This window comes from Hypomesus transpacificus, chromosome 25 (genome assembly GCF_021917145.1).
Source record: "Hypomesus transpacificus isolate Combined female chromosome 25, fHypTra1, whole genome shotgun sequence".
In the NCBI taxonomy this organism is placed as follows: Eukaryota; Metazoa; Chordata; class Actinopteri; order Osmeriformes; family Osmeridae; genus Hypomesus; species Hypomesus transpacificus.
This window is the reverse complement of record NC_061084.1, coordinates 966,754-989,990: the sequence shown is the minus strand read 5'-3', so window position 1 is coordinate 989,990 and position 23,237 is coordinate 966,754. Positions and strand designations below refer to the sequence as shown.

General features: G+C 47.1%; 2 protein-coding genes across 2 annotated transcripts; both read right to left on the bottom strand.

Annotated features, from left to right (window-relative positions):
• sstr1b (somatostatin receptor 1b) lies at positions 1 to 1,803 on the bottom strand. Its single transcript, XM_047049144.1, has one exon. It carries the CDS (start codon positions 1,801 to 1,803, stop codon positions 703 to 705), a length of 1,101 nt encoding a protein of 366 aa, XP_046905100.1. The 3' UTR covers positions 1 to 702.
• Positions 1,804 to 19,403: 17,600 nt separating this feature from the next.
• Positions 19,404 to 21,756, bottom strand: LOC124487170 (zinc finger protein 16-like). The gene is given in 4 exon segments (XM_047049288.1): positions 19,404 to 20,208; positions 20,210 to 20,396; positions 20,616 to 20,825; positions 20,916 to 21,756. Coding segments are annotated over 4 exon segments (1,626 nt in total). The 5' UTR covers positions 21,664 to 21,756; the 3' UTR covers positions 19,404 to 19,727.
• Positions 21,757 to 23,237: the final 1,481 nt, after the last annotated feature.

Below are 23,237 nucleotides of genomic sequence, written 5' to 3'. Positions count from 1 at the left end.
TTAATTATGTTGTGGTCCATGTACCAACATCACAAATAATTGGTTGGGTTCAGTGTCAGGCTTTGTAACCCTCTAAAAGACTCACAAACACAAATAAACAGCTCACAAATAAACAATCAACAGATATATAATATATACATACATACAGTGAATACATAGACAATCAGCATTGAAAAATAACATGTAAACTTAAAGTAGGGAGTGCACAGACATTATTCACTTTCACAGTTTGATTCCAACACATCATCAATGTCATTAAATTACTTTTCCTCCTGCCATGTAAAATGTAAATCTGTCAAACTTTGATCACATTGGAATATTGTGTGTAGATTGTCTTTACCTACACTCTGTGGTGTTTACCAGAAAATAAAACTCTATATCCAGTTTACAATTGGCAAACAATTATTTGTCAAGCAAACTCATATTGTAAATTGTTTTCTTTACATAAAGCGCTGGTTCACTTCAAAGAATAGCTGTGTCAAGTCCAGTTATTGTGCGCAGTGCCGGTGGTTTGCTGTGGCATCCCACCAGGTCAGCATACTTTTGTGTAACGATATGTAGCTCCCTAGCTGTGTGTAGATCTTCCCTCATGGTCTCCTGGTCACAGTGTAGTCAGCATCTTGTCCAGCCCCTGACCCGCTACCTCACAGAGTATCTTTACAAACCGTCGCTCACCCCTCCCATCACCAATGTCTCAAGCCGTCACAGTGTTGTGGTCCTAGAGGTGCAGGTCCCGTTCCGGAACACCATGTCCGAGGCCAGACATTCCTTGGGGAAGTCCGGAGGTCTGGCCTGTCTCTTGAGCGCCACGGCGCAGTAGTCCACCTGCTCGCCGTCCAGGCCCGACTCCAGCCAACGGAAACACACGATCCGCTGGAAGGAGCGCCGGAAGTTGTCCGACACAAAGCCGTAGAGGATGGGGTTGGCGCCGCTGTTGGCGTAGCTAAGGATGACAAACAGCTGCGTGACCATGGGGTCCGGCGGGCGGTGGAACACGCTGACCAGCTGGACGATGTAGAAGGGCATCCAGCAGAGCACGAACACGGCCACCACCAGGAGCACCATCCGCGTGATCTTCTTCTCCGAGCGCCGCCTCTGCAGCCAGCCGGCTTTGAGCCCCACGGCCCGCATGCGAGCCACCATCAGGCAGTAGCACAGGCAGATGGCCCCCACGGGGAGGAGGAAGCCCAGCAGGAAGGTGTACACCACAAACGCCTCGGACCACGCCGCCTCGGGCCACAGGAAGTTGCAGTCCACGCCGCCGTCCTGGGCCGGCACCGTGTCGGCGAAGATGATGATGGGGAGGATGACGAGGAGGGAGAAGCCCCACACGCACACGTTGACCACTTTGGCCACGGTGGGCCGGCGGTAGCGCGCGGCTTTGATGGGGTGGACGACGGCCACGTAGCGGTCCACGCTCAGCACAGTCAGGCAGAAGATGGAGGTGAACATGTTGATGCCGTCCACGCTGAGGACCAGGCGGCACATCAGCGAGCCGAACGGCCAGTGGCGGACGGCGGCCGACGTGGCCAGGAAGGGCACGCTCAGCATGAAGAGCTCGTCGGCGATGGCCAGGTTGAGGATGTAGATGTTGGTGGCCGTCTTCATCTTGGCGTACTTCAGGATGACGTAGATGACCATGGCGTTGCCCGTGAGGCCCACGCAGCAGACCAGCGCGTAGATGGACGGGATGATGATCTTGCTGGCGTCCGTCTCCTGTTCGTAGTCCTCGTAGTCCATGCTGGAGTTGTAGGGAAACCCTGTAGGAAACCCAGGGTAGTCGTGGGTGCCGTTGAACTCCATGTCTGCTGGGGGGACCAGGGCCTTGACCTTCGAGGCTGTCTTTCTGGTTAGCGTGTAAATGTCAATGTTATGGGTTCGACAGCTCAGATTCCATGGGTTTTCTGTTTGACTCCTTTTCGTAAGTAGGTCACGGGTAGCAGAAATATTCTCTTTCTTGGTTCTCGGTGGGGCTGTGGGGTAGAGAGGGGGAGATTGGAATGAGTGTGTTATTGTCTCGTGCAACTGTCCATATGTGACATGGAGAAGGTTAACCTAAACTCAGTTAGAGGGTCTGCTTCTCTCTCCTCTCATGTGTCCTTGTTTCTTATGTTCTCATTAGAAATCCCCAGCCTTGGGTTGCTCTCAGACGAGGGCACTGAAGCAATTTGTGTCCAGGGGCAAAGGTACTCCAATTTGTGGAATTCTTGGCAGCGAATCGCGTAACATTCTTCATTCATTCACAAATAAACGGCTGTCTCATTAGTCCATCTGCTGCCAGTGGATCCATATGGGACAAGGTCTTTCAGCATCGCTCAGACCCACTGCACAGGATAAACATTCCTTCAACAGATTGGGATGTTATGTTTCAAAGAGCTTAAGCCGGTACTTGAATTCTGCTATTTAGCTGAATAGCATCACTCTTCAGGCTAAACCTGTGGTGGATGCTGCAGCCTCGCCACTCAATGTGGTTACTGTGTGGTGTTGGTTCTCACGGGTGGTCAGTCGGCCATGACACTCCTGAAAGAACGCGGAGATCACGGGGCTTTAGGTTTGAGCTTCTCCCTCAGGGGGTTTCACAGTCACGTTTTCTTTGAGTCGAGTCCAGGAGCCCTGTTAGGCAAAAAAAAACACAAAAAGCAATCACTGCCTTGTTCTCTTGAAAGGAAATCAAAGAAACAAACTTCATATTGTAATAAAAACAGTCACCGAGTTCATTTTCCCATTTTGCCTGTCTTTTGTGATTAATGGACATGGGAGTTCAAGAATCCAATCAGACAAGGGAATGGGCACATGGTGAATATTAAACCCTGGGGTGCTGTGGTCGCTCTGTACAGTCGGGAGGAGTAGATGAGGTCTCAAACAAGGTTGCCGATCTAATACTGAACCCATGAAGATCTATTACCTCCCGCATTCCCCAGATGTCACCGCGATGCAAACTGGCATCAGAGCGGCGATGTGTTTGTGCGAGGCTGGAAGGTTTTCCCGCTGAAATTGAACAGGCGGCGTTACACACATACACATACACGCGGGCAAACACACCGCACAAAAACACATCTGTCACACACCTCTCGGAGTCTGTGCGTGAGCTCAGGCAAGGTCAACGCTCTCGGCGTCCAATTACGACCGCGAGAGGCAGAAAGACACCTTGTGACACATGTTGGCGAGCTAACAGACACAAACCTGACACAGACACACAGACAACGCAGAGGCCGAGGATGAAAAACAAACTCCAGAATCCTCATTCTTTTCTCCTGTCTTTCATTTGTATGGACTTAGTCCTTTCTTTTTTCTTTCTCTGCCTCTGTCCCCCTCCGCCCCTCCCCGCGTCGTTCACCTCTGCAGAACCCGAGGTGCGGAGTCATCAACGCTAAGTCAGCCAGCACCAAAAGGCTAATTGCATTTGTGGCCGGAATATGCAATGAGGGCTGTTTTCCTCCATTACAGTGGCAAGAAACCAATAATGTCTCACTTAACAACCAACAGAAGGCAACGACATGAGCAGAATACCCAGGCAGCCATTAGACAGGAGAGAGACTGGGATGTGTAACAGCCTGCGTGTGTGTGTGTGGTGTCATAGATGCTGATCCATGTGTAACAGTGCGTGTGTGTGTCATGGATAGTGACCCATGTGCCATTGTCAAGTGCTGTTAGGAACATATCGGCATACAGTCAATATCCTGTCTGAGCAGCACGCAGCAGGGTCTCAGGAGGTGGAGAGGGGGCCGTCTCCTCAGCACAGGGTCAGCCGTTTGATCCCCGCTCCCTGGCCATGTGTCAACGTGTCCTCGGGTGAGGCGGTGAGTTCCTGATGGTGTTGTATAACTGCAGTCCATTCAGAGCACCAGAGGATGTTAGTGAGCGCCATTTCTTTTGGTTTTGTGTGCTCCTCTGTGTGTGTGTGTGTGTGTGTGGATACTTCCGACAGTAAAGATCAGAGATGTATCACCCTGCCGCTGGTGAAATGACTGATCTTCATCACCCGCCCTCACCGTCTTCTGTTATTATTACTGCAGAGTCAACACAACCTGTCATTCTGCTGGAGCCCCTGTAGCAACACCTCTGCTAGGATTCAATGTACTCACTGAAGCGCTGGCCCGTTGAGCACTCCCAACGAGAGAAGAGTAATCATAGAGAACATCGATTCTGCCTGCTGAGAGCGGCCAGTCCTGCTAAAAGGATCGACTTACCAGAACAAGACAGTTCTGACGATGGGCCAGCAGAGCAGGGCGAGAGGGAGCTGTTGGTGCCCCGCGCTCGCTGGGGGTCTGGGTTCAGCTGTGTTGGTTCTTGATGGGGAACATGGGGCGGGGGGGGGGGGGGAGGAGGGGGTTGTTTGTGTTTTCACGGGCCACTCAGCACCCCCCAGGCAGATTGATGTTGATGCATCTATCTTGTCCGCGGGGGGGGGGGGGGGGTGTAAGTGATGTAAGGCAGGGAAGAAGAGGAGGGTCAAAGTTTGTCCTTCCACCAGTGTGAAGCGACTGGGGAGGGAGGAGGGAGGGTGAGGTAGTGTGAGAGAACGGGAGAGAGGACCAGGGTAGATGGAGGAGCAGGGGGCAGCTGGACTATGTCCTTTGGGGAGGGAAGGCTGGTGACGTGTGCTGGAGAAGGTGCACACGTGGCAGAGGCGTGTGATAGCAGGAGGGAATGGAGGAGGGGGGGACGGTTCAGGGAAATATGGCCACTATCATTTTGTGTCCTCTACCTCGATAGCTAAAATGATTCATTTTATAGTTTGATTGTATTTGCATAGGTCTCACTGGATCCAGTCAGTAGGGACTGTGATTTCTACGTAATGTGTGTCCGATCTTAAAGGCAGTTAATTGTTGTCTTTCAGTGGAAATAAGCGTGACTCGCATACAATACACAGAAGGATTGTTGGCTGTTTAGCACAGAACACTGTCAATAGCAAACAGGGCCCCCTGGTGGTCTAATAAGGAAAGAGAGCTCATTTGTATACTTTGCAATCGACTAAAATGCCGTGTGATACTGCGAAACTCACAGTGCAAACTACACAGGTTACAGTGGGTGACGGAAAGTGACGGGATTGGGGTGAGAGTTGAAGCGGAAAAATAGTTTCATCAGTCAGTTGATTCGATTCATCCTATAACCATTCTAGCCGTGCCCTCCAGGGGAAAGCAGAGAAATAAAAGCTTAGCTCTAGCTATCTCTGTTTGCCAGACTGTCTTGTTATTCAAACACTGCCCTGCGAGGCATTAATGGATATGGCTGTGTTTTAGGTGTGTGTATATGCATGTATGTATATGTATGTGTGTGTGTGTGAGTGTGTGAGAGAGAGTGTGTGAATAACATTGGCCCATGTCGTCCATAACCTGTCTCTGTAGAGCTGTTATGTTATCCATCTGCTATCATCACACACAGTGCAGGGCAGGGGAGAGGTCTGCTGTCACTGAGGTGACCGCCAACCATCTCTCTCTCTCTCTCTCTCTCTCTCTCTCTCTCTCTCTCTCTCTCTCTCTCTCTCTCTCTCTCTCTCTCTCTCGTCTTTCTTTCTCTCTCTCTCTCTCTCTCTCTCTCTCTCTCTCTCTCTCTCTCTCTCTCTCTCTCTCTCTCTTCTCTCTCTCTCTCTCTCTCTCTCTCTCTCTCTCTCTCTCTCTCTCTCTCTCTCTCTCTCTCTCTCTCTCTCTCTCTCTCACTCTCTTGTGCTCTGCCCCCCATGTGCTATCATTCAGGACCTATTTGATCTTCATCCTTTGTATACTCCTATTTTTCAAGCTCCTTCTTCTCCTGCCTCTCAGAGGTCCTCCTTAGTGAACCCTCATACTTTGCTCATCCATTCCTTGTTGGCAAACGTGGAATGGATGGTGGTTGTTTGGGCTTTTTGTGTGCATTTATCAAGACATGGATTTTTTTTTTATGGAATGGAACAACACAAAAACAATTCTGACCATATCCAATTTACTGAAGCATCAAGGTGTTTTTAGCCTCGCAAAACAAACAACGTTTTTTCCTGAATCACCATCATAAGAAGTCCGTTTACCTTCACATCCTGCGTGATCTCATTTTCCCGTGGAAAACCAGCAATCACACGGTCCATTTTTGGGCCAAATTGGTTTCCCACAGTAACTATGTGTCACCATACAGACAGGAAACGGAACACTCCCCCTGATTTCCGTAACCACGTAGTCCGGACGACAATCTGCTCAGTAAAGAACTGACTCAGTGACTCCTGACAAATACCTGGGCTTCAGATATTTTCGATGTTTACGGGGCCTGTATAGTCCCAAGCAAAATCACCTGTGAAGACACAGTTTAAAAAGTGTGTGACGCTGAATAACACTTAGTAAAAGTGTTCTTTGTATTGCTCCCCCCCCCCTCTTGATATCACATCAAAGCACGTAGGTCAGTGATGAAGTGTGTGTGTGTATTTGTGTGCGTGTGTCTGTGACGGTATGACCCTTGAAAGCCAGGTGACGCGGACGAGTGCCTGAAGCCATCTACGGAGGACTAGCTATCCTTACTCGGAGGATAAAAAGACGTGTTTTACTCGCGAGTTGTGTGAGTGACATTCAGGCAGGCAGGCTCTCATCACGGCCCACTCAAGCTAACATGCCAGGCCATTCTGACGTGCGGCATGTATCCCTCCCCTTTAGCTTCAGTCTGTCCTATCGCTCAGGAGCATGTGCCCGCAAAGCCTGCGTGTCTCTCTCTACTTTAACAGGCTTCCTCAAATGCTTGCGTCGAACCTCCAAGAATAACTGCAGTTTTTTTTACTCTCTCTTGTATTCTTTTGTTATTTAAAATACGGTTTCTGTTCACTTTCTGTGACTCATTAGGGTGATTCACCAGAGGTCTTTGGTGCCTTCCTGAGTGTGACTGACTGCTGTCATCCGAGATGAGAGTGTAACTCACCCCCCCCCCCCCCCCCTCATCCATCCCCCTCATACCTCCTCCCCTCCCACAGTACGCCCCTCCACTAAAACACTGTCACAAGCCGTGAACGTAACTGTCACTGAGTGAGCCCCTATGAGGTCCCACTTACAAACCAAAGACTTCCAAAATGTAGTAAAGAAATAAAATAAAGTCTGCCATCAAATACCATATCCATCCTGTACATCTCTTTGAAGATGTGGTATCCCTGTCTGTTGATACACAACGCATTCACAAACTACCAGATGCACAGGAACTGAGGTGAGCCAGAATTGACTCCAGCGCTAAAGTAATTATCCGTAGGATGAAAGCATATCATAGCCAATCATTTTATTTCTCAGTCTCTGTGTGTGTGTGTGCTAGGACACACATGTTATGCATGTTGTACATGTTATGCAGGTTGTGCATGCAAATTAGCCCTTGGCATTGCTGCATGCAGTATTGGGAGCACATCTGTCACGGTGTGCAAATGGCACAGTAATCAATGCCTCCTGTTAATCATTCAATTGATCCAACAGTGTTTCTTCGCGGTTCACTCCACTATCAGCCTGGTTCAGAAATGGCTTGAAAGGTATTGATCCATCCATTAGGCTTTCTATTTATTGATTGGCTACTGATACTGGTCAGAAAGACTGTAACCTCTAATCTTTTCTCTCTTTTTTCTCTTCTAATTCTCTCTTCTTTTCTTCCTCTATCCTTTCTATATTTTTCTTTGACACACACACACACACACACACACACACACACACACACACACACACTCACACACACACTCCCTCACTCATTCTGAATCTGTGTACAATAACTATCTGACATTAAATACTTATCATAGCCATTCACTTCACTTAAGTGTGCATCCCTCTTCTGTTTAGATGTTCAAAGCAAAATATAGAAAAACAGTTTTCCTCGCAAAATATCTTATGTGGGTTAAATGTGTTTGTGAGAATAATAAAAAAATGAATGTTCTTGATCATCACAACAATCTTACATTTAATATGCAATATGGCATAGCCTCAGAATGCCATCATTTGTCCGTTCAAATTGATGGACAGCAGATTCTGTTCTTGTTTGCGCAGACAGGCTCTTGTGTGCAAGCATATGCCCAGGCATGTGCTTGCATTGGTAAGCCTGACAAATCACTCTCTTGACATAGTACCCCCCTCTCAGAGAAATACCAACTGAAATCTATTTTTAGCAAAACCTTTCCAAAAGTGTAGAAACGCACAATGCAACATTACACTGTCCCATTTTTTGTTGTTACCTCATGAAGGTAGGGCAAGCGTGACTTCTCCTCTAGTTGTGTTATGGAAGTCATATTCTGCCAGAGAGACTCATGCGGAGAGAGACTTACCCTGTTCAGGTAGGAAGGTGCAGTCCAGGTCTCCTCTGTGCTCTCATCTCCATGCTGGTGCTGATTGGAAGCAGGAAAACGTCTCTCTTGCCTGGTGTGTGCTTTGCTCCTCCCCTACAGCGGACTGGAAGGGTCTGAGGAGTGCTTCTTCTGTCCTCCCCTCTCTCTGTCCATCATCTGCTCCATCATATCATCCACTCAGCCACTTCTATCTCTCTCTCTCTCTCTCTCTCTCTCTCTCTCTCTTTTCTCTCTGTCAGTGGCGCTTCTTCTCCGCTCTCTGCTTCTCTCTCCTGTGGTTCTCCCTCCCCCCTCTCTCGCTCTCTCTCACTTTCACTCTCTCTCCTTCTTACTCTCTCCCCCCCCCTTCTGTGTGTAAATTCCTGGGCTGTGCGCAGAACACATCAGGCACTTTGTCCCTTGAAATGCAACGCTCTACTTCTCTCTCTCTCTATCTCTCCCCACCTCTTTAGTCCAGAGCTCACCTTCTCCCTCCTTTGAGCTCTGTCATCGTGTCTTTCTGCTCCCTCCATCTCTGTCTCCCAGTGTCCCGTTTCACTGGGAATGGGATTCATGTGGACCCCACAACCAACGTACAGATGATGAGACAACTTAATAACCCCTCCCCTCATATTTCACATGATTATCTCTGACAATAGCATGTGACTGGTTCCTTCTTTTTACAGTCATCTGAAGGATTTAAATAGTTTGAACATGAACATTCACCTATTGGCCTAAGATTTTTTTTTTTTTTCAAGTTTCAGGTCTCAGAGAACATTCTGGAAGATGACTCCTGATGTCTGTATTGTCTGTCCTTGGATTATATCACTCGGGAAGGATTACACAATGGTTTAAATGACTACTGTCTCATTTTCTTTGCAACTTAAAATAGATGTAAACAGGGGGAGGCAAGACTAATCATCTCAGCATGAAGCTGTATTCTTGTTACGTCTAGACAGACGGAGGGAGAGGGAGAGAGAAAGCAGCAGGTGGCATGGCAAATGTTTTTATCTGATTGTTCCGGAAGTCCTTCCGGAGAAAGACCACCTTCTATTTCACTGAAAATAGTGCAGAGGAAGAAGCACTTGTGAGTGAGAAGAAATAAAAGAACTGAAGAAGAAAAAAAAAAGTGTGAGAAATCCCCTGAAGTTACCTCAGGCTTACATCATCAGGTTCTCTCTTAATCCAGCCCTCCATCACATCTAATGACTCATTGAGGATGAGGACACTAAGCAACGTTGTAAAGTGCTGTTTGTTATTACCGTACTGGAAGAGGTGAGGGGACACCAGAGGGGACGGGTGATCTTCAGCATGTAAAAAACAATGACATAAGGCACACTGGCCCTCAGAACCTCTCCTCTTCTCCTCCCCTGAACCCCTCCTCTCTTCCTCCCTGCCCTCATCCTCCATTCTTCAGTTCTGAAGCGACTGAGAATCTACCTCACGTCCAGCACAGTGACTCTGGAGCTTCAGACCCAGAGTGTACTAGTCAGTTTTTTCATATAAAATAAATATGAGATTTTGCCCAAAGCTGTGAAAGTTTAAGCTGGCAATAGCAAGTTGCATTTACTGTGGAGAAAAAGTTCAAAGGCCGGAATGTGTGTACTGCTATAACGACAATTATATGTACAATTATATGTACAATTTATATTTATATAAATTGTACAGATGAATCTATGACATTCTCAGAAGTTGAACTGGGCCTTTCTGGTGTCTCTTACACAAACAAACACCTTTCTGGAACCGTCCCAAATCTGTATTCTCCTCAAAGTGTTTTTTCCTCTTTTAACTATATTTAACTTGGTAGCTGTCTCATGCCAGTATCATTTTAGCGCTGACCAGGTTCCGTGGTGATCCGGTGGAGACAGACTGAGGCTGCGGTCCCAGAAGGCAGCTCTGTTTTGGGGTTGAGATTGGGGGAAAGGCATGCTTTCCTCCACCTCCAGGGCCAGTTAGACTCTGGGGCTGAAGGCTCGACTGACCTATAGTAGTTTACCTCTGGACTGCCATTGGCACAGAGATAATGATGAAGAGTACTGAAGCAGAGTGGAGAGAGAGAGGAGAGGAGAGGAGGGACAGTCAAAGAAGGAAAGAGATGGGAAGAGTGAGTAAAAGAGAGAGAGAGAGTTGGAGAGAGAGTTAGAGAGAGAGCAACCAGCATGAAACAAACTCCACACTCCACACCACCCAATTAGAGAGCAGGCAGCGCCGAGTGTGATTGGCCAGGGTGAGTGGGGACTCAGCAGGCCGAGTGGGTCCATGTTTTCACATCGCTCGCCGCCCCTCCGCCCCGCCGCCCCGCCGCCCCGCCGCCTCGTCTGATGGTGCTCGTCTCAGCGTGCACCTCATCGTGACATGAGGCTCCGGTCTCCACCCTCCAGCCCGGCAGGCCTTCTCACTAGACCGCTGCACACCCTCCCTAGAACCCATGTGCTTCCACTTCCATTTGCTCCGCGGAGGGAAAACAGGGCCGAAAATGATCACCTTCTTAAGTCACGGCCCTTGACGACGGGGGGCCTTGACGACAATTTTCATCTTAATCCACGGTGAGGCTGTCGAGATTGATGGGCCTGTTGAGAGCAATCACAGCCAAGCACAGATTCTCTTTTTCTTTTTTTCTTTTAAGGAGTTGAAGCTTTGGATTGCATACAAATTCCTGTTGAAATGTTAAATTTTTTCAGCCCATTTGACAACTCTGCCATGGAGTATTCGTCCCACTGGGTGATTGTTTGGCGAGGCAAGCCATTAGGCCACAGCCAGGTCTGACCCATTCTGCGGGAGCTCATCAAGATTAATCAGACTCGCTCTGGGGTTTCCATTGAAGGGATTTAAGACAATTTAAGGAGCTTTCTGAGGTTGATGTATATCGAGGTGGAAGGGAACCAAATCAAGCTCTGAGCTCTCTGTATGTCTTCTGACGTTTTTTTCTCTTTCAATGGATTTTGTTTCTCTCTTTCTGGGCAGGAAATGTGTTTAGGAGGGAGAGATACTCAGACCCTCTCCTTGTTTTGATGACCTCTTCAGATCGTAAGGATGAGTCACTAAATGAGGCTTCAGAAATAGCAGGCTTGACAGTGGGAGCAGGCTGGGGGCCTGTAGGTATGTGTGCGTTTGGAACCGGTCTCCTTGCAACGACGCGTTGGAACTCTGAGGATGTGACGAAAATGTCTTATTTAACTTGACGTTCCTTTTATACGTCTCGTATATTGAAACGTTTCCCCTGTGCCGTGAAACACTGCGACACATACAGATTCTTCAGATATATTGTAATATATTCATGCGTCTCTTCTCTTTGTGTTGGATGTCCCTTCATGTCTGTTGATGACTGTGTCGTAGGAGCTGGCGTACAACATGAGGAGCAACACACACAACAAAGAAAGCTTGATAGGGGTTTCCTCATTGAACCTAAACCTCATTTATTTTCAAATTCAGTTGCAGAGCCCTTATTGGTTTGGATGCTGTCAAGGGCTCCCTTGGTTAGAAATACTCACTCGAGGGGGAGTTGTTGCGCGACATACACCATCTCATGGAGAGAGAGAGAAATAGAGAGAGAGAGGGAGAGGAGCAAGAGAGGGAAAGTCTAAGAGGGAGGTGCAGGAGGAGAGGGGTGAAAAGAAATAACCTCCTTATCAAATACCCTTCTGCAGACTTTTTCCATCTAGACCCCGTTCATAGTTCAGCATCGTACCCTCATACATCTCATCTCCAGGCTCCATAACTCACTCTCTCTGCCCTCTCTTTTCTCCCTCACTCTCTCCCCTATCTCGCCTCACTCTCCCCCCCATCTCTCCCCCCTTTCTCTTCTCTTTTCGATGTCTCCGCTCTCTCCTCTATTTCTCCCCCGTATCTCCTCCCTGTCTCCTGACTCTGTCTGACTCACCAGACCCACCGTCTTTCAAGTGAAATTCAAAACATGGTACTACTAGTAATAATTATTATTATTAGAATCCATTAAGAGGCCGTGAAACACTGCACTCCCATTGTTAATTAGAGAACAACAAGAGTAGACAATTGGGGGAAATAATAAAAAGTAGTCCAGAAAGAAAAGCTTTCATCTCTGACACAAATAGCCTTGCATCATTTTAACGCCAATGTGTAATTTGCTGGGATGTTTAATAAGTCACTCTCATTAATGCGAATGGGTTAGTGTTTTGGCTGCCTACCTGGCTATGCATTAAGGGGGAATGGTAAGGAAATAACACAGTGACACACTGTATAGATCCAACACATACACACGTTTTAGAGAACACACCAATTCTCATCATCTTTATGCATGCCGTATACATCCCCCCCCCCCCCACCCCCCACATAATGCTCCTGCCAGAAGGAATGTACTGTAAAGTTTACAGTTTGTTCTGAGAGTACAACGTGTTCTGTATCTGGTGCCGTGTGTGACTTTCAGTATGTTGAAAAACACATGCAGACAGTAATGGCTGCCATTTCATCCCCAACTTCATTATGGTGGATCATTTATACTTGACAGGTCTACTGGAACTTTCTAATCATGCCCATTTACCACACATCTCCTCAAATGGACCTACCGAACCACTGATTTGTCTAGGACTACTACTTCACAGCTTTGAAGTGTACTTTGCAAGGTAGCATTTAGCATCTTTTTTTCCCCTCAGCAAGAAACAGGTGAAATTATTTCATAAAATATTCGGAGGTTAGAAACGTAGAAAAGTGTTGTCTGCCTTCGCCGTAATGAGTTGGGCACTCAGTGGTGTTCCTCATGTGCTCCAGCTGGAGAATGCCAGCCTATCCAGCCTCTTGTTCGCAAAACGATTACAAGTTCAACGCAGTGTGAGAGATCAAGGGCTAGGTGTAACGAGGTCTTACGTCTCCGGCAGAGTCATGTCTTGCCAGCGTCAGACAGACACTAGACGACACTGTCGACACACTAGTGACCTAGACGACACTGACGACACACTAGTGACCATCTGTCACTAGAGTGCTGAGTCATCCACACAAACACCCCCAGGAGGCCAGGAAGTTAAGGAATCAGCCATACAAAAGAGCGTGTGCTGAGCCAGGGTCGTTGCATATTGAAGACATGAAGGACTTAAACTCTCTTGGTCACTTTGACGCAGTCCAACAGGAGGCATGGGAACGATCAAACGCCTGCGGGTGTGTTATCCATCAGACGGCTGTGTGACCAAGGTTCTCTGGTTCTTTGTCAACAAAGAACCAGAGAGAGAGAGAGAGAGAGAGAGAGAGAGAGAGAGAGAGAGAGAGAGAGAGAGAGAGAGAGAGAGGAGGGAGGGAGGGAGGGAGGGAGAGAGAGAGAGAGTGAGAGGGGGAGGGGGGGGGGGAGGGGGAGGGGGAGGGGGAGGGGGAGGGGGAGGGGGGAGGGGGAGGGAGGGAGAGGGAGAGGGAGAGGGAGAGGGAGAGGGAGAGGGAGAGGGGAGAGGGAGAGGGAGAGGGAGAGGGAGAGGGAGAGGGATTCAGCCTGTATCGACCGGCCTGATCTTATCCTTGTCCATGTCTGATTCAAACAGACATGGAGAGAGATAAACTGAGGCCAAGAGCTCCTGGTTGTGCAGTACATCTCCGTTTCCTCCGACATTTCAACATTTCAATCCCGCTCTGATATAGCCAGGCTTGTTTCGGTCAATGTCCCCAACAGAAACCCAATCTAACTATTTGATCGCCCTCCGTTCTCTGAAATACGAAGCGACAGGCTTATGGTTGGAAGCTGGCAAGCAATCTACCAAGCCATCGTGAAAATAAGAGCTTGTTGCTTGTGTCCAAGTCTCGGTTTGTGATATGTAGCACTAGCAGCTGTTGTGTAACCAAGAACAATGTAGTTCCCTGTTACTTAGCAGATGTTTGTACTGCAGGGCTGTGTGTATAGACATTTTTAGACGTGTGCCTGTCAGTATAGACGGGTCCCATCGCCTCAAACCTTGATCTGGAATCCTGAGGTGAATAAGAAGAAAACAGGTTAAATATGATTCACAAAGAATTATACCAAGCCCATACAAGTGATGCTGCTGTTGCCACAGCAACCGTTGCCGTAGAAAAAAGGAATGTGTGGCAGGTGAGTGGAGTATGAGAGCAGGGATGTGTTCCTTTTCCCTGTTACCCATTCAGGTGACCTCTCTGCTCTCCATGTTCTCACATCACATTTTCAGTACGTGAAGGGGTAGGGGTAGAGAACACGTAGTTTGACATCTCTCTGGATGTCAGGGTCTTGAGCAGCACAATATGGAACAGAGTGAGATGCAGCTGTTTGTTAAATGTCACATGTTTAAATTGATATGCTACTCGAATCCTGGTCAAACGCCAGTATACTAGCCTACCTTTCAATAACACACTTGATGCCCTTTTTCGTTCTTTATACTTGGTTGCATTTCTTTAAACGGCTCCCTTTGCAACATCCATGCTGTTTATATTTGCAGTGGGGCAGTGACCCCAAAGTCAATGAACAAAGCTGATGTGTGTCTGCATAGGACATCCTACAGGCACACACAGGAGATATTTCAATATGTAAGATGAGGAGCTTGTCACATGACCTCAGTAGTATGTTCTCTGACCCGTACGGTGGATTGGATCCTGTGCTCCTCCCCTGATTTAGCATATGCTGCGTTCCAGCAATGTCGTGCACATCAAACATACATGCACATTAAAATACGTTATTGGTTCCAGGTACTCCCATTTAGGCAATACTCCAATACCCAGAAGCCAAGGTCGGATTTGGGGTTCCTGTAAAAAGGACCCCTGGTTATAGATTCTAAGGTCAGTATTTACTAGTGCTCAGATTTTGTCTCTTCATAGTCTACAATCACAGATCTATTTAAAATGGTAGAGAAAAACTCTAGGCTCTCCTCCAGAGAGAGAGAGGATTGTGTCCAATGTTGCACAGCAACACAACGCAACCACTTTATCTCCATAGCAGATTCCAAGGTATTGTATATATCACTATTAAAAACAAAAACTACATTTGAATGGGGGGGGGGGGGGTTATGGTTTGTGAAAAATCCTCAAAAGAAAGGAAATTCAAACAACCACCAAAACCTTAACTCCACTGATGCACTAACCAGCTCAAAGATGTTGGCACCCAAGTGCAGCTATGAGGGTCTACTGTACTTCAATTGGTTCAAACACTGGCGGACATCTTCTGCCTCTACCTTCTCAGCCGCGATGCCCAGCAGCCATCTGGCACCGTGCATGTGCCCCGCTGTCAGGTGAGCCTGGGCTTTTAATTAGAGAGGTTGGCATTTTCCTAGTGAACCCCCGCCGCCAACCTAGGCGCTGGCAAACTTTCATCTGTATGCATAATTCAGATGGTAAGATGTTGGCCACACGGAGGGTCTTTCACTCTAAATGTCGCTTTGAGAGGAACAATGGAAACAGACCCACAAGCCTTTGTGATGGAGGCAGACAGGATGCCATGTGGGAAACGATAATGGGATGGCAGAAACTGTCAAGGTGTTAAATAGATCCTGAAGATGAATCAGGGAGGGCGAGGGGAGGGCAGGGCTTTCAAATGCCAGGGAGAGGCTGAAAAGGCCAGGGAGAGGCTGAAATGTCTGAATGCCGCAGAGGGGAATACAAGGGTGGTCGAAAGAAACAAGCTACTTGGGAATGTACTTGTTAGAGCTAAATTGACTTCTCTGTGTGAAAACATAATCATAACACATTATTATTATTATTATTATTCCAAGAGGTCAAACCTAGCCTGAAGCAGACGCACGTTCTCTTTGCGAGACTAATTGAGTTCTTGATGAGTGTTTGATCATGAATACGGTGAAAAGGTTAGCCGTTATAAAAACAGATGCTGGCATTGGAGGTCTGTCTTTGTGCCTGAAAATGATATTTTAGACCTTCAATTCAACTTGCTGTTGCTTTGTTCTCATGAAGGGTAGCCAAGGTGAGCCCAGGTGGCATCTCTTATTAAAGTATAGCAATGTACAGTAAGTAGTCACTCCAAAAACCTTTATTGTGTTCTTGCTCTTGCTGGGGACACTGTGAGAGGAAACATAAAGCGGAAAGTGCTCTAAGTGTGTCTATCTCTTTTTGTGTTTGGAGGAACCAGCACACGGATAATGTGATTGATGATGGTGAGGGGGTCATCAGTGAATGACACTGTCTGACACTTCCAGACAGACTTTTACCAGTAGACAGAGGGAGACAAAGAGGGACTGAGAGGAGAGATGGTGGGAGTAAATATGGAGCAAAAGAGGGTACGACAAAGGAGAAAGAGAGACAGAGAGAGGCAGAGAGAGGCAGTGTTCGACAGAAGGTCAGCGCCTCCTACAGGCCGAGTGAGGGAGACCTGACAGAAAGACCTTAGAGAGCACACACACTGAACAGCTGAGGCCAAACAAACAGAAACAGAAAGGTCAAGCCAGTATTGCATTCTTTATTTCCAATTTCCCAGTGTTTGTGTTTTCTGTACAAATAATCTGACTAGCATTGTGTTCTTAGAAGCAGAATAGCCTACCAAGCCACTGTGCCAAGGATTGTAATAACAGCAATATGTTTTGGCCTCAAATATGAATACAGTTGGCTCATCCAATCATCTGCCCAGCATCTTTTAAAAGTGCCTGCCCTTTTTCCCCAAACAGTTTCCAGGGACGACTTCCCAGATGGAAATGTGTAACAAACCATCTGGCAAGTCAGGTTAAAATATACCACTACTGCTCATCCTCCTTTTTACATCCCGCCATCTTTTACTTCAAACATCTTGAATGGATATTTCAACTGGTAGAAGTGTGCACTTGGACCTGTAGGGTTCACTAATGGTCGAAACAACCTAAGATTGCATGTGTTAGTACTCCAAAAATTCCCCAAATTGGTCCTCTATGTTCTAGCTGGATAATCATCCGACATTTGGAGAGTGTGATGGTGCTATCTATGGCTGTGGAGCACAGCACTGGTAGGGACAAGACACACACACAGACATGCACATACACAAGACATGACACGACACACACACTCACTCACTCTCTTTTTCAGAGACAATTTGAGACAATAAGTAAGGGTCGGAAATCAATGCTTGAGGCGACAATTACCCTGCAGGATTTTTGTTCAGCCTTAATACGAGGCAACGCTGGCGGGATAAGGACCATGAGAATAGATCGGCTTCGAACACATTTCTCCAAATGCATTTTTCAGTCTTTTCTTCTTTTTTTCTTCTGGCAGAGTTGGCTGAACGTGGGTGGATGTCCTCCCAGTCTCTGCATACTATTCTATTTGTGAAACGACCTCACACGACTGTGACACACCTTCAAAACAGTTTTCTTTGAATTGAAGTGTCCTTCAGACATTGTGAGTGAAAGTCGTGATCAGAAATAAAAGAGAGAATGTTTTTTGTCTGTTTAATTTCTGAGAGAAGAGTGTAGATAGGGATACACCTGTTGTTGCGCACAAACAGATCGCTTGATAACTCCCTACCGATGACACAAACACACACTGAATTATCTTTGGTTTGATTTGTGCAGAATTCCAGGTACGGTAATTAATAATCCTTGTCCAACCCATGGTAATCAGAGATGTATTGTTCTATTTGATTTAAATAACAATTTCAAAACCCAGTTTGATTTGCTTTTTTTTCCCAGAACTTTATTTTCGGAGAATATATTTACAGTTAGTAATTTAGCAGACGCACTTATCCAGAGCAATTTATGTTATGTTTTATGTTTCAACAGCAACCCTCCCTCCCCGGCAACCGCTGGCCCTGTCTAGAGAAGGCCACCCATTTGATACTATATCTGGACAAAATGTCAGCTTTATGGACACGGCCATTCATTTGATATTACAGCTCTGGAAATAATCCAGAGAACACTGTACCTTTTAATTTCCTTTCCAAAAACGTTGAGAAGGAACATTTTGAGTGAGGAACAGAAGGGGTTCAATTTAAGAGGCCACTGCAAGTTAAACACTTCTGTTTCTTCCTCAAAATGTTCTTTCTCAATGTTTTTGAAAAGGAAAGAAAAAGGTACAGTGTTTTCTGGATTACAACACAAAAAGAGCCAGCACTATTGTGTTAGATAAGATCATGCTACACCTAGCCAGCACATCGTATTCCTGGCATCATGTGTGTAAAAGTTGTATTTTGATCGATATTATGAAACTGTTCATGTTCACGTTACTAGTCACTCATAGACTCACGCAAACACACTCAGTGTGCTAGTGTCGGATCTGAAACCCTGGTGTTCGTAGAATTTGGCGGGGTGAAATGTGCTTTTATGGTTCCTTAGTCTTACCCGTTAACATGTCAATTTTACAATAGGCTAAGGTTTTTTCAAACCTAAGTCTTATGTTTGTTCTATATAATTGTCACTTTATTTTAGTCATCATTTTGCTTGTCTATCCACTTGTTCTCGCCCAAGGAATAGAATCCTTGGAAATGTGCGCACACACACACACACACACACCTAGCAATAGAGTATATGAATATTTATTAGAATGCAGATTGTCAATTATTAGCATTTCAGTCGTATATTCTTTGTTTACCATACACATTTCCAATATCATGGTGCTTCTTTTAACAGTCATTTACAGTACTGGGGACAATTTTTAGCTACACAATTGATGAAAAAGATACACAATATTTCATATTTATCATTTCTATCAGAGTGTATTCTTTAACTTTCAATGTTAATCAGACCCTCAACACCAGCCTGAATATGAGATTGGATACATTTATATATCCAGGAACACAAAGGGTCACAATTTGCGAACATGATGTCACCATCAAATAGATGTACAAAAAAGTGTACGGTATTAGATCAGAAATAGTCGCCGGTTCAAGATGACATTAGAATAGTTATAAATGCTAAATGCAAGCACATCTGCTCTGCAGCACAGTGGTATGATGTTTCAAGGAAGTCTGCAGTGCCACTATAGCAGTTTGCACCATGCAGTAACAAAGGACATCCACAGGAGGGCGTTAGTAATGTATTTATTTACGCTTTTATCCAAAGCCACCTTGGGTTTGGACCTGCGTCCTGTTTGATCTTGCAGTCAAATGCTCTAACCACTGAGCCAAATATATCCCTGCTTGCTGTTGTTTTCAATTGCTGAATAGGTCAGTTTCCATAAAGAAAGCAACTTTGCCCACTCAAAAGCCTCCTTCCCTATCTTTAATATAAATCAATGACCCTAAAGTGATTAGGATGGGGGCAACATCAGTCAACCAGCTGTTGCTTGCACCTATCCAATCATGTTCAGTTAGTGGCTACTGCAATGTGGGAAGGACGTGTTTGAAGTAGGGGGAATAAGGAAGGCCCTGCATACAGCTCAGCTTGCACTTTAACCCCGTTCCATTTAGTCAACCATTTAGTCCCCAAAAAGTCCTTTTGTAGCGGGCGGTCTTTGTACATCCTCACACCTCTGCGATGGCCCGGAGCAGGCTGCAAACCCCGACGCTTCATTGTAACGTTTAGTATTTCCGTTTTTCAGTTCGTAATGCGCGTCCGAGAGACAGGGAGTGTGTACACGTGTGCGTGTCCGTGTGTGTGTCCGTGTGTGTGTGTCACTGTGTGGGAGTGCAGCGGTGGCTCTTGTAGGTCCCCAGGTGGCGGAAGCTGCGTCCGCACTGCTGGCAGCAGTAGGGCGTGGCCCCACTGTGGATCCTCTGGTGGGTGTAGAGGTTGCCCAGCTCCTTGAAGCGCCGGCCGCACTGCGGGCAGGCGTACGGGCTCTCCCCCGTGTGCACCCGCTGGTGCCTCTTGAGCCCCGAGAGGACCGGGAAGCCCTTGCCACACTGGGGGCAGGGGAAGGGGCTCTGGGCCCCGCTGTGCCCCAGGCGGTGGCTCTTGAGGCGGGCGGCGTGCCGGAACCGCTCCCCACACTCTGGGCAGATGAAGGGCTTCTCCCCGGTGTGGATGCGCTGGTGCTGTCGCAGGTTCCCCAGGTAGTTGAAATGGCGCCCACAGTCCCCACACTGGTAGCCCCCGTCCACCTTCTTCTCCCTGGGAGCCCCGTCTCGACTCGGGGCCCCGGCCTGGTGCCCGCCCCCCCCCCCTCCTGGAGTCACTGCTGCCCTCCCCGAGGCTGGGGGCCGGGCCGGGGGCGGACTGCAGGGGCTGGGGGGCGGTGCCGTCGGTGTGGATCAGTTTGAGGTGTTCCTCCAGGAACGAGGCGTCGGGGCAGAAGGTTCCACACAGAGGACACAGGTACGTGTGAGCGGGGAACTGCTGACCTGAGAAAACAGGACCAAGACAGAATGAGAGGTGGCTATTAAAACACACAGAAATAGACATTTGATAGATCATATACAGTCATAAATCTAAATGAATACATGAAACATAGTGAAACATTGCAAAACCCAGAACTCAGAGACGGGATTGTTCATGGTTAAAGCACCAGTGATCAAATGGCCCGGTGAGAGCGGGTGGTCAAGATGTCCTTGCTCTCCTACCTGGCTCGAGGCGATTCCCCGGGTCCTCCATGGGGCTGTCCCCTCCAGGGGAGCCCTGGGGGTCCAGGGGGAAGGCTGGGGTCTGGTCGTGGGAGAGGGAGCCCTGGGAATGGTCCTGGTCAGGCATGTCCCCCTCTCCTTTGGAGTCGTCCGTCTCCTCCTCCACCTCGTCTGCCGTTGTAGCACTTTCACACTTTGGTTCCCTCAAACCTGTGGAAAGGGTCGGATAACACAATGATGTGACTGCGGTGGGCACACGCACGTGCGCACACATACCCTAGGTGAAACGCAGAGTTCTACCTTTTAAGTCTGACGGGTAATCCACGCCGGCCATCCATTCATAGTCGTAGATCCGTTTGCTACTGGACGGTAACATGCCGAATATGTCATCGGTAGCTGAGTCCGATTCCCCATCTCCAGGCCCGGGCCCCGGAACAGGCAGTCCGCTCTCCGACCACAGGTTGAGAGTGTGTGCCTCCGAGTCATGGCGAGTGTCGCTGCCTGAGGGGGGATTGCTCGGATCGCTATCCACTTCAGCACCACCCCTCGAATTCTTGTCTTTCATCAAATAGTCACAGATTGCGTTGATGTTTTCTTTCTTTACGCCAGGAATGGCAGGTTTGGCTTTCTTGGGGTCGCCGCTATTGTGTTTACTGCCTGAATTAAAGTCAGATTTTCGGAATATTGATGAAGGCTCGCCGGTCATGGAACCAGGGAATGGGTCCCTACCGTCCCTTTGAACCGTCTCCAACCTCGCTTTTAGAATTTCTATTTCGTCCGTCTTCTCTCGGAGTTCCATTTTCAGGACTCTTATCCTGACGGTGACCATTTTTCGGATCTCGGACAACGCCGTCTCAAGCACAACGGTGATGTTTCTGCCGAGGTGCTCGGTGATGTCGCTAACCGAGCAAAGCAACTCCTCGTCGGGCTCGAAATCCAAGAAATCATCGTCGGCTCGAACGGCTGGCCCCGGAGTATCCATATAGGCGTTCTGAGGGTCGGGTGACAGGCTTGTCTCAATGAAACTATGGTTTCTTTTGCGGCTCATGTCTTTGAAAGGCTTTTGAGCTACAAAACTAGCTAGCTAGTTACCTAGCTGCTAGCAGGTAGGCTGCTACTGTTAAAAGAGATGCTGAAAGATATCCAGAAATGAACCAAAGAGTTCCACTGAGTTCCGTAGACAGAAATGAGGGATTCGAGAGGTAGCGCCATCTACCCTGCCCTCCACGAACTGGTACCTGAACATTTAGTGTTTGAAACTGCCCACAGAGGTCAGTATTCACTAACAAACCGAACAAAGAAGCGTCATCGGTTGTTCCTAAAAATGCCCTTTTATATTTTGGGTGAATCTTGTATGAATGCCAAATATTGAGTTGTATCATGCCATCTTATGCCATGAAAATGAGATGTATATGGTTGTATAAGGTCATTCTAAATAAGTTGTGCAAGGTCACTCGAAACCATGTCCCCTCACTCCAAATACACACAAACACACACACTCTCAAACTCACACACACACTTCTCCGACTGACTACATGCCAAACTGAAATAGCCACTCCTCAGCCAATGGTAAGACAAGGTGCTCTAATGCCAGTAGTTGACTAAATATGTTTCATAACCTTCTATGAAAAATTCTAGACCCACAATGTATAGCTGGATACATTTCAAAATATGTATTGAAATTAAGTGCCTTGTGAGAGTGCATATTGACATAGTATATTTTAATCGAAATGTGTTTCATCTACATGGCTGTTTATAATTTCCAACTGCTGTTTCTGGATCAAGTTACACTATTAAAAGCTTTGCGTCTGGTTGATCTATTATGCAAAACGATGTTGGCCTCGCGTGGGGCACATGTAAAGAGAGAGCCCCTGTTAACAGTACATCCTAGTACATGTGATGCTGCATCAAAACATGTTTGTGTTATTTTCTCTGAAACTCCTTCAGTGAAAACTAAGCTCTAGAATGGTCGCAACAGAACAGAGTTTGGGTGAATGCAACATGGTACATGAGTGGTCAAAATGAGCCAGGGCAAATCTATCTTCTGTTTGAAGCTTTGACTGGGGCTGAAATGAGAGGCTCTGTGTAATTAATAGGGGTACTTGTGAGACATGGCATTGATCTTAGCCTATAAGGGACTGCTTTGCATTGAAACCCAACTACTCCATTGATCACAGAAGGCTCTTGAGGGGACGTGTCCCCAAAGGTGTCACGGGTGCAGCTGTTCTGGTACTGTCAGTGTTGCTGAGAGAGTCTTGATTATGCTAATTTCATCACTTTTCTCTAGCTAACAAGGTACAGAGCCTGAGTCACATCCTGCTTCTAAGTCTGAATATGTTACCATGACAATCTCAGGATAGAGCTCACCTTGATCACAGGAACCAGCTGAGGGATGATCAAACATCCAATACGTAAAATTGCGTCACGACTTGGATATTAACTTAGCACATCGGACGGAAATTGATTGTTAGATTCTATCATTGTCAGAGTATCACGTTGATTGGCTGATGTAAATTGTGTAAGAGCTGTGAACGATTAGATACGTTACATGAATCGTGAGAAAAAGATAGACGCAGAGAAAGAGACCAAAAAAAAGAAAGGAAGATTAAAAAAGAGGGAGGC

Bases quoted from the DNA above. Each gene is read 5' to 3' on its own strand.
- sstr1b (XM_047049144.1), bottom strand. From the start codon at position 1,803: ATGGAGTTCAACGGCACCCACGACTACCCTGGGTTTCCTACAGGGTTT.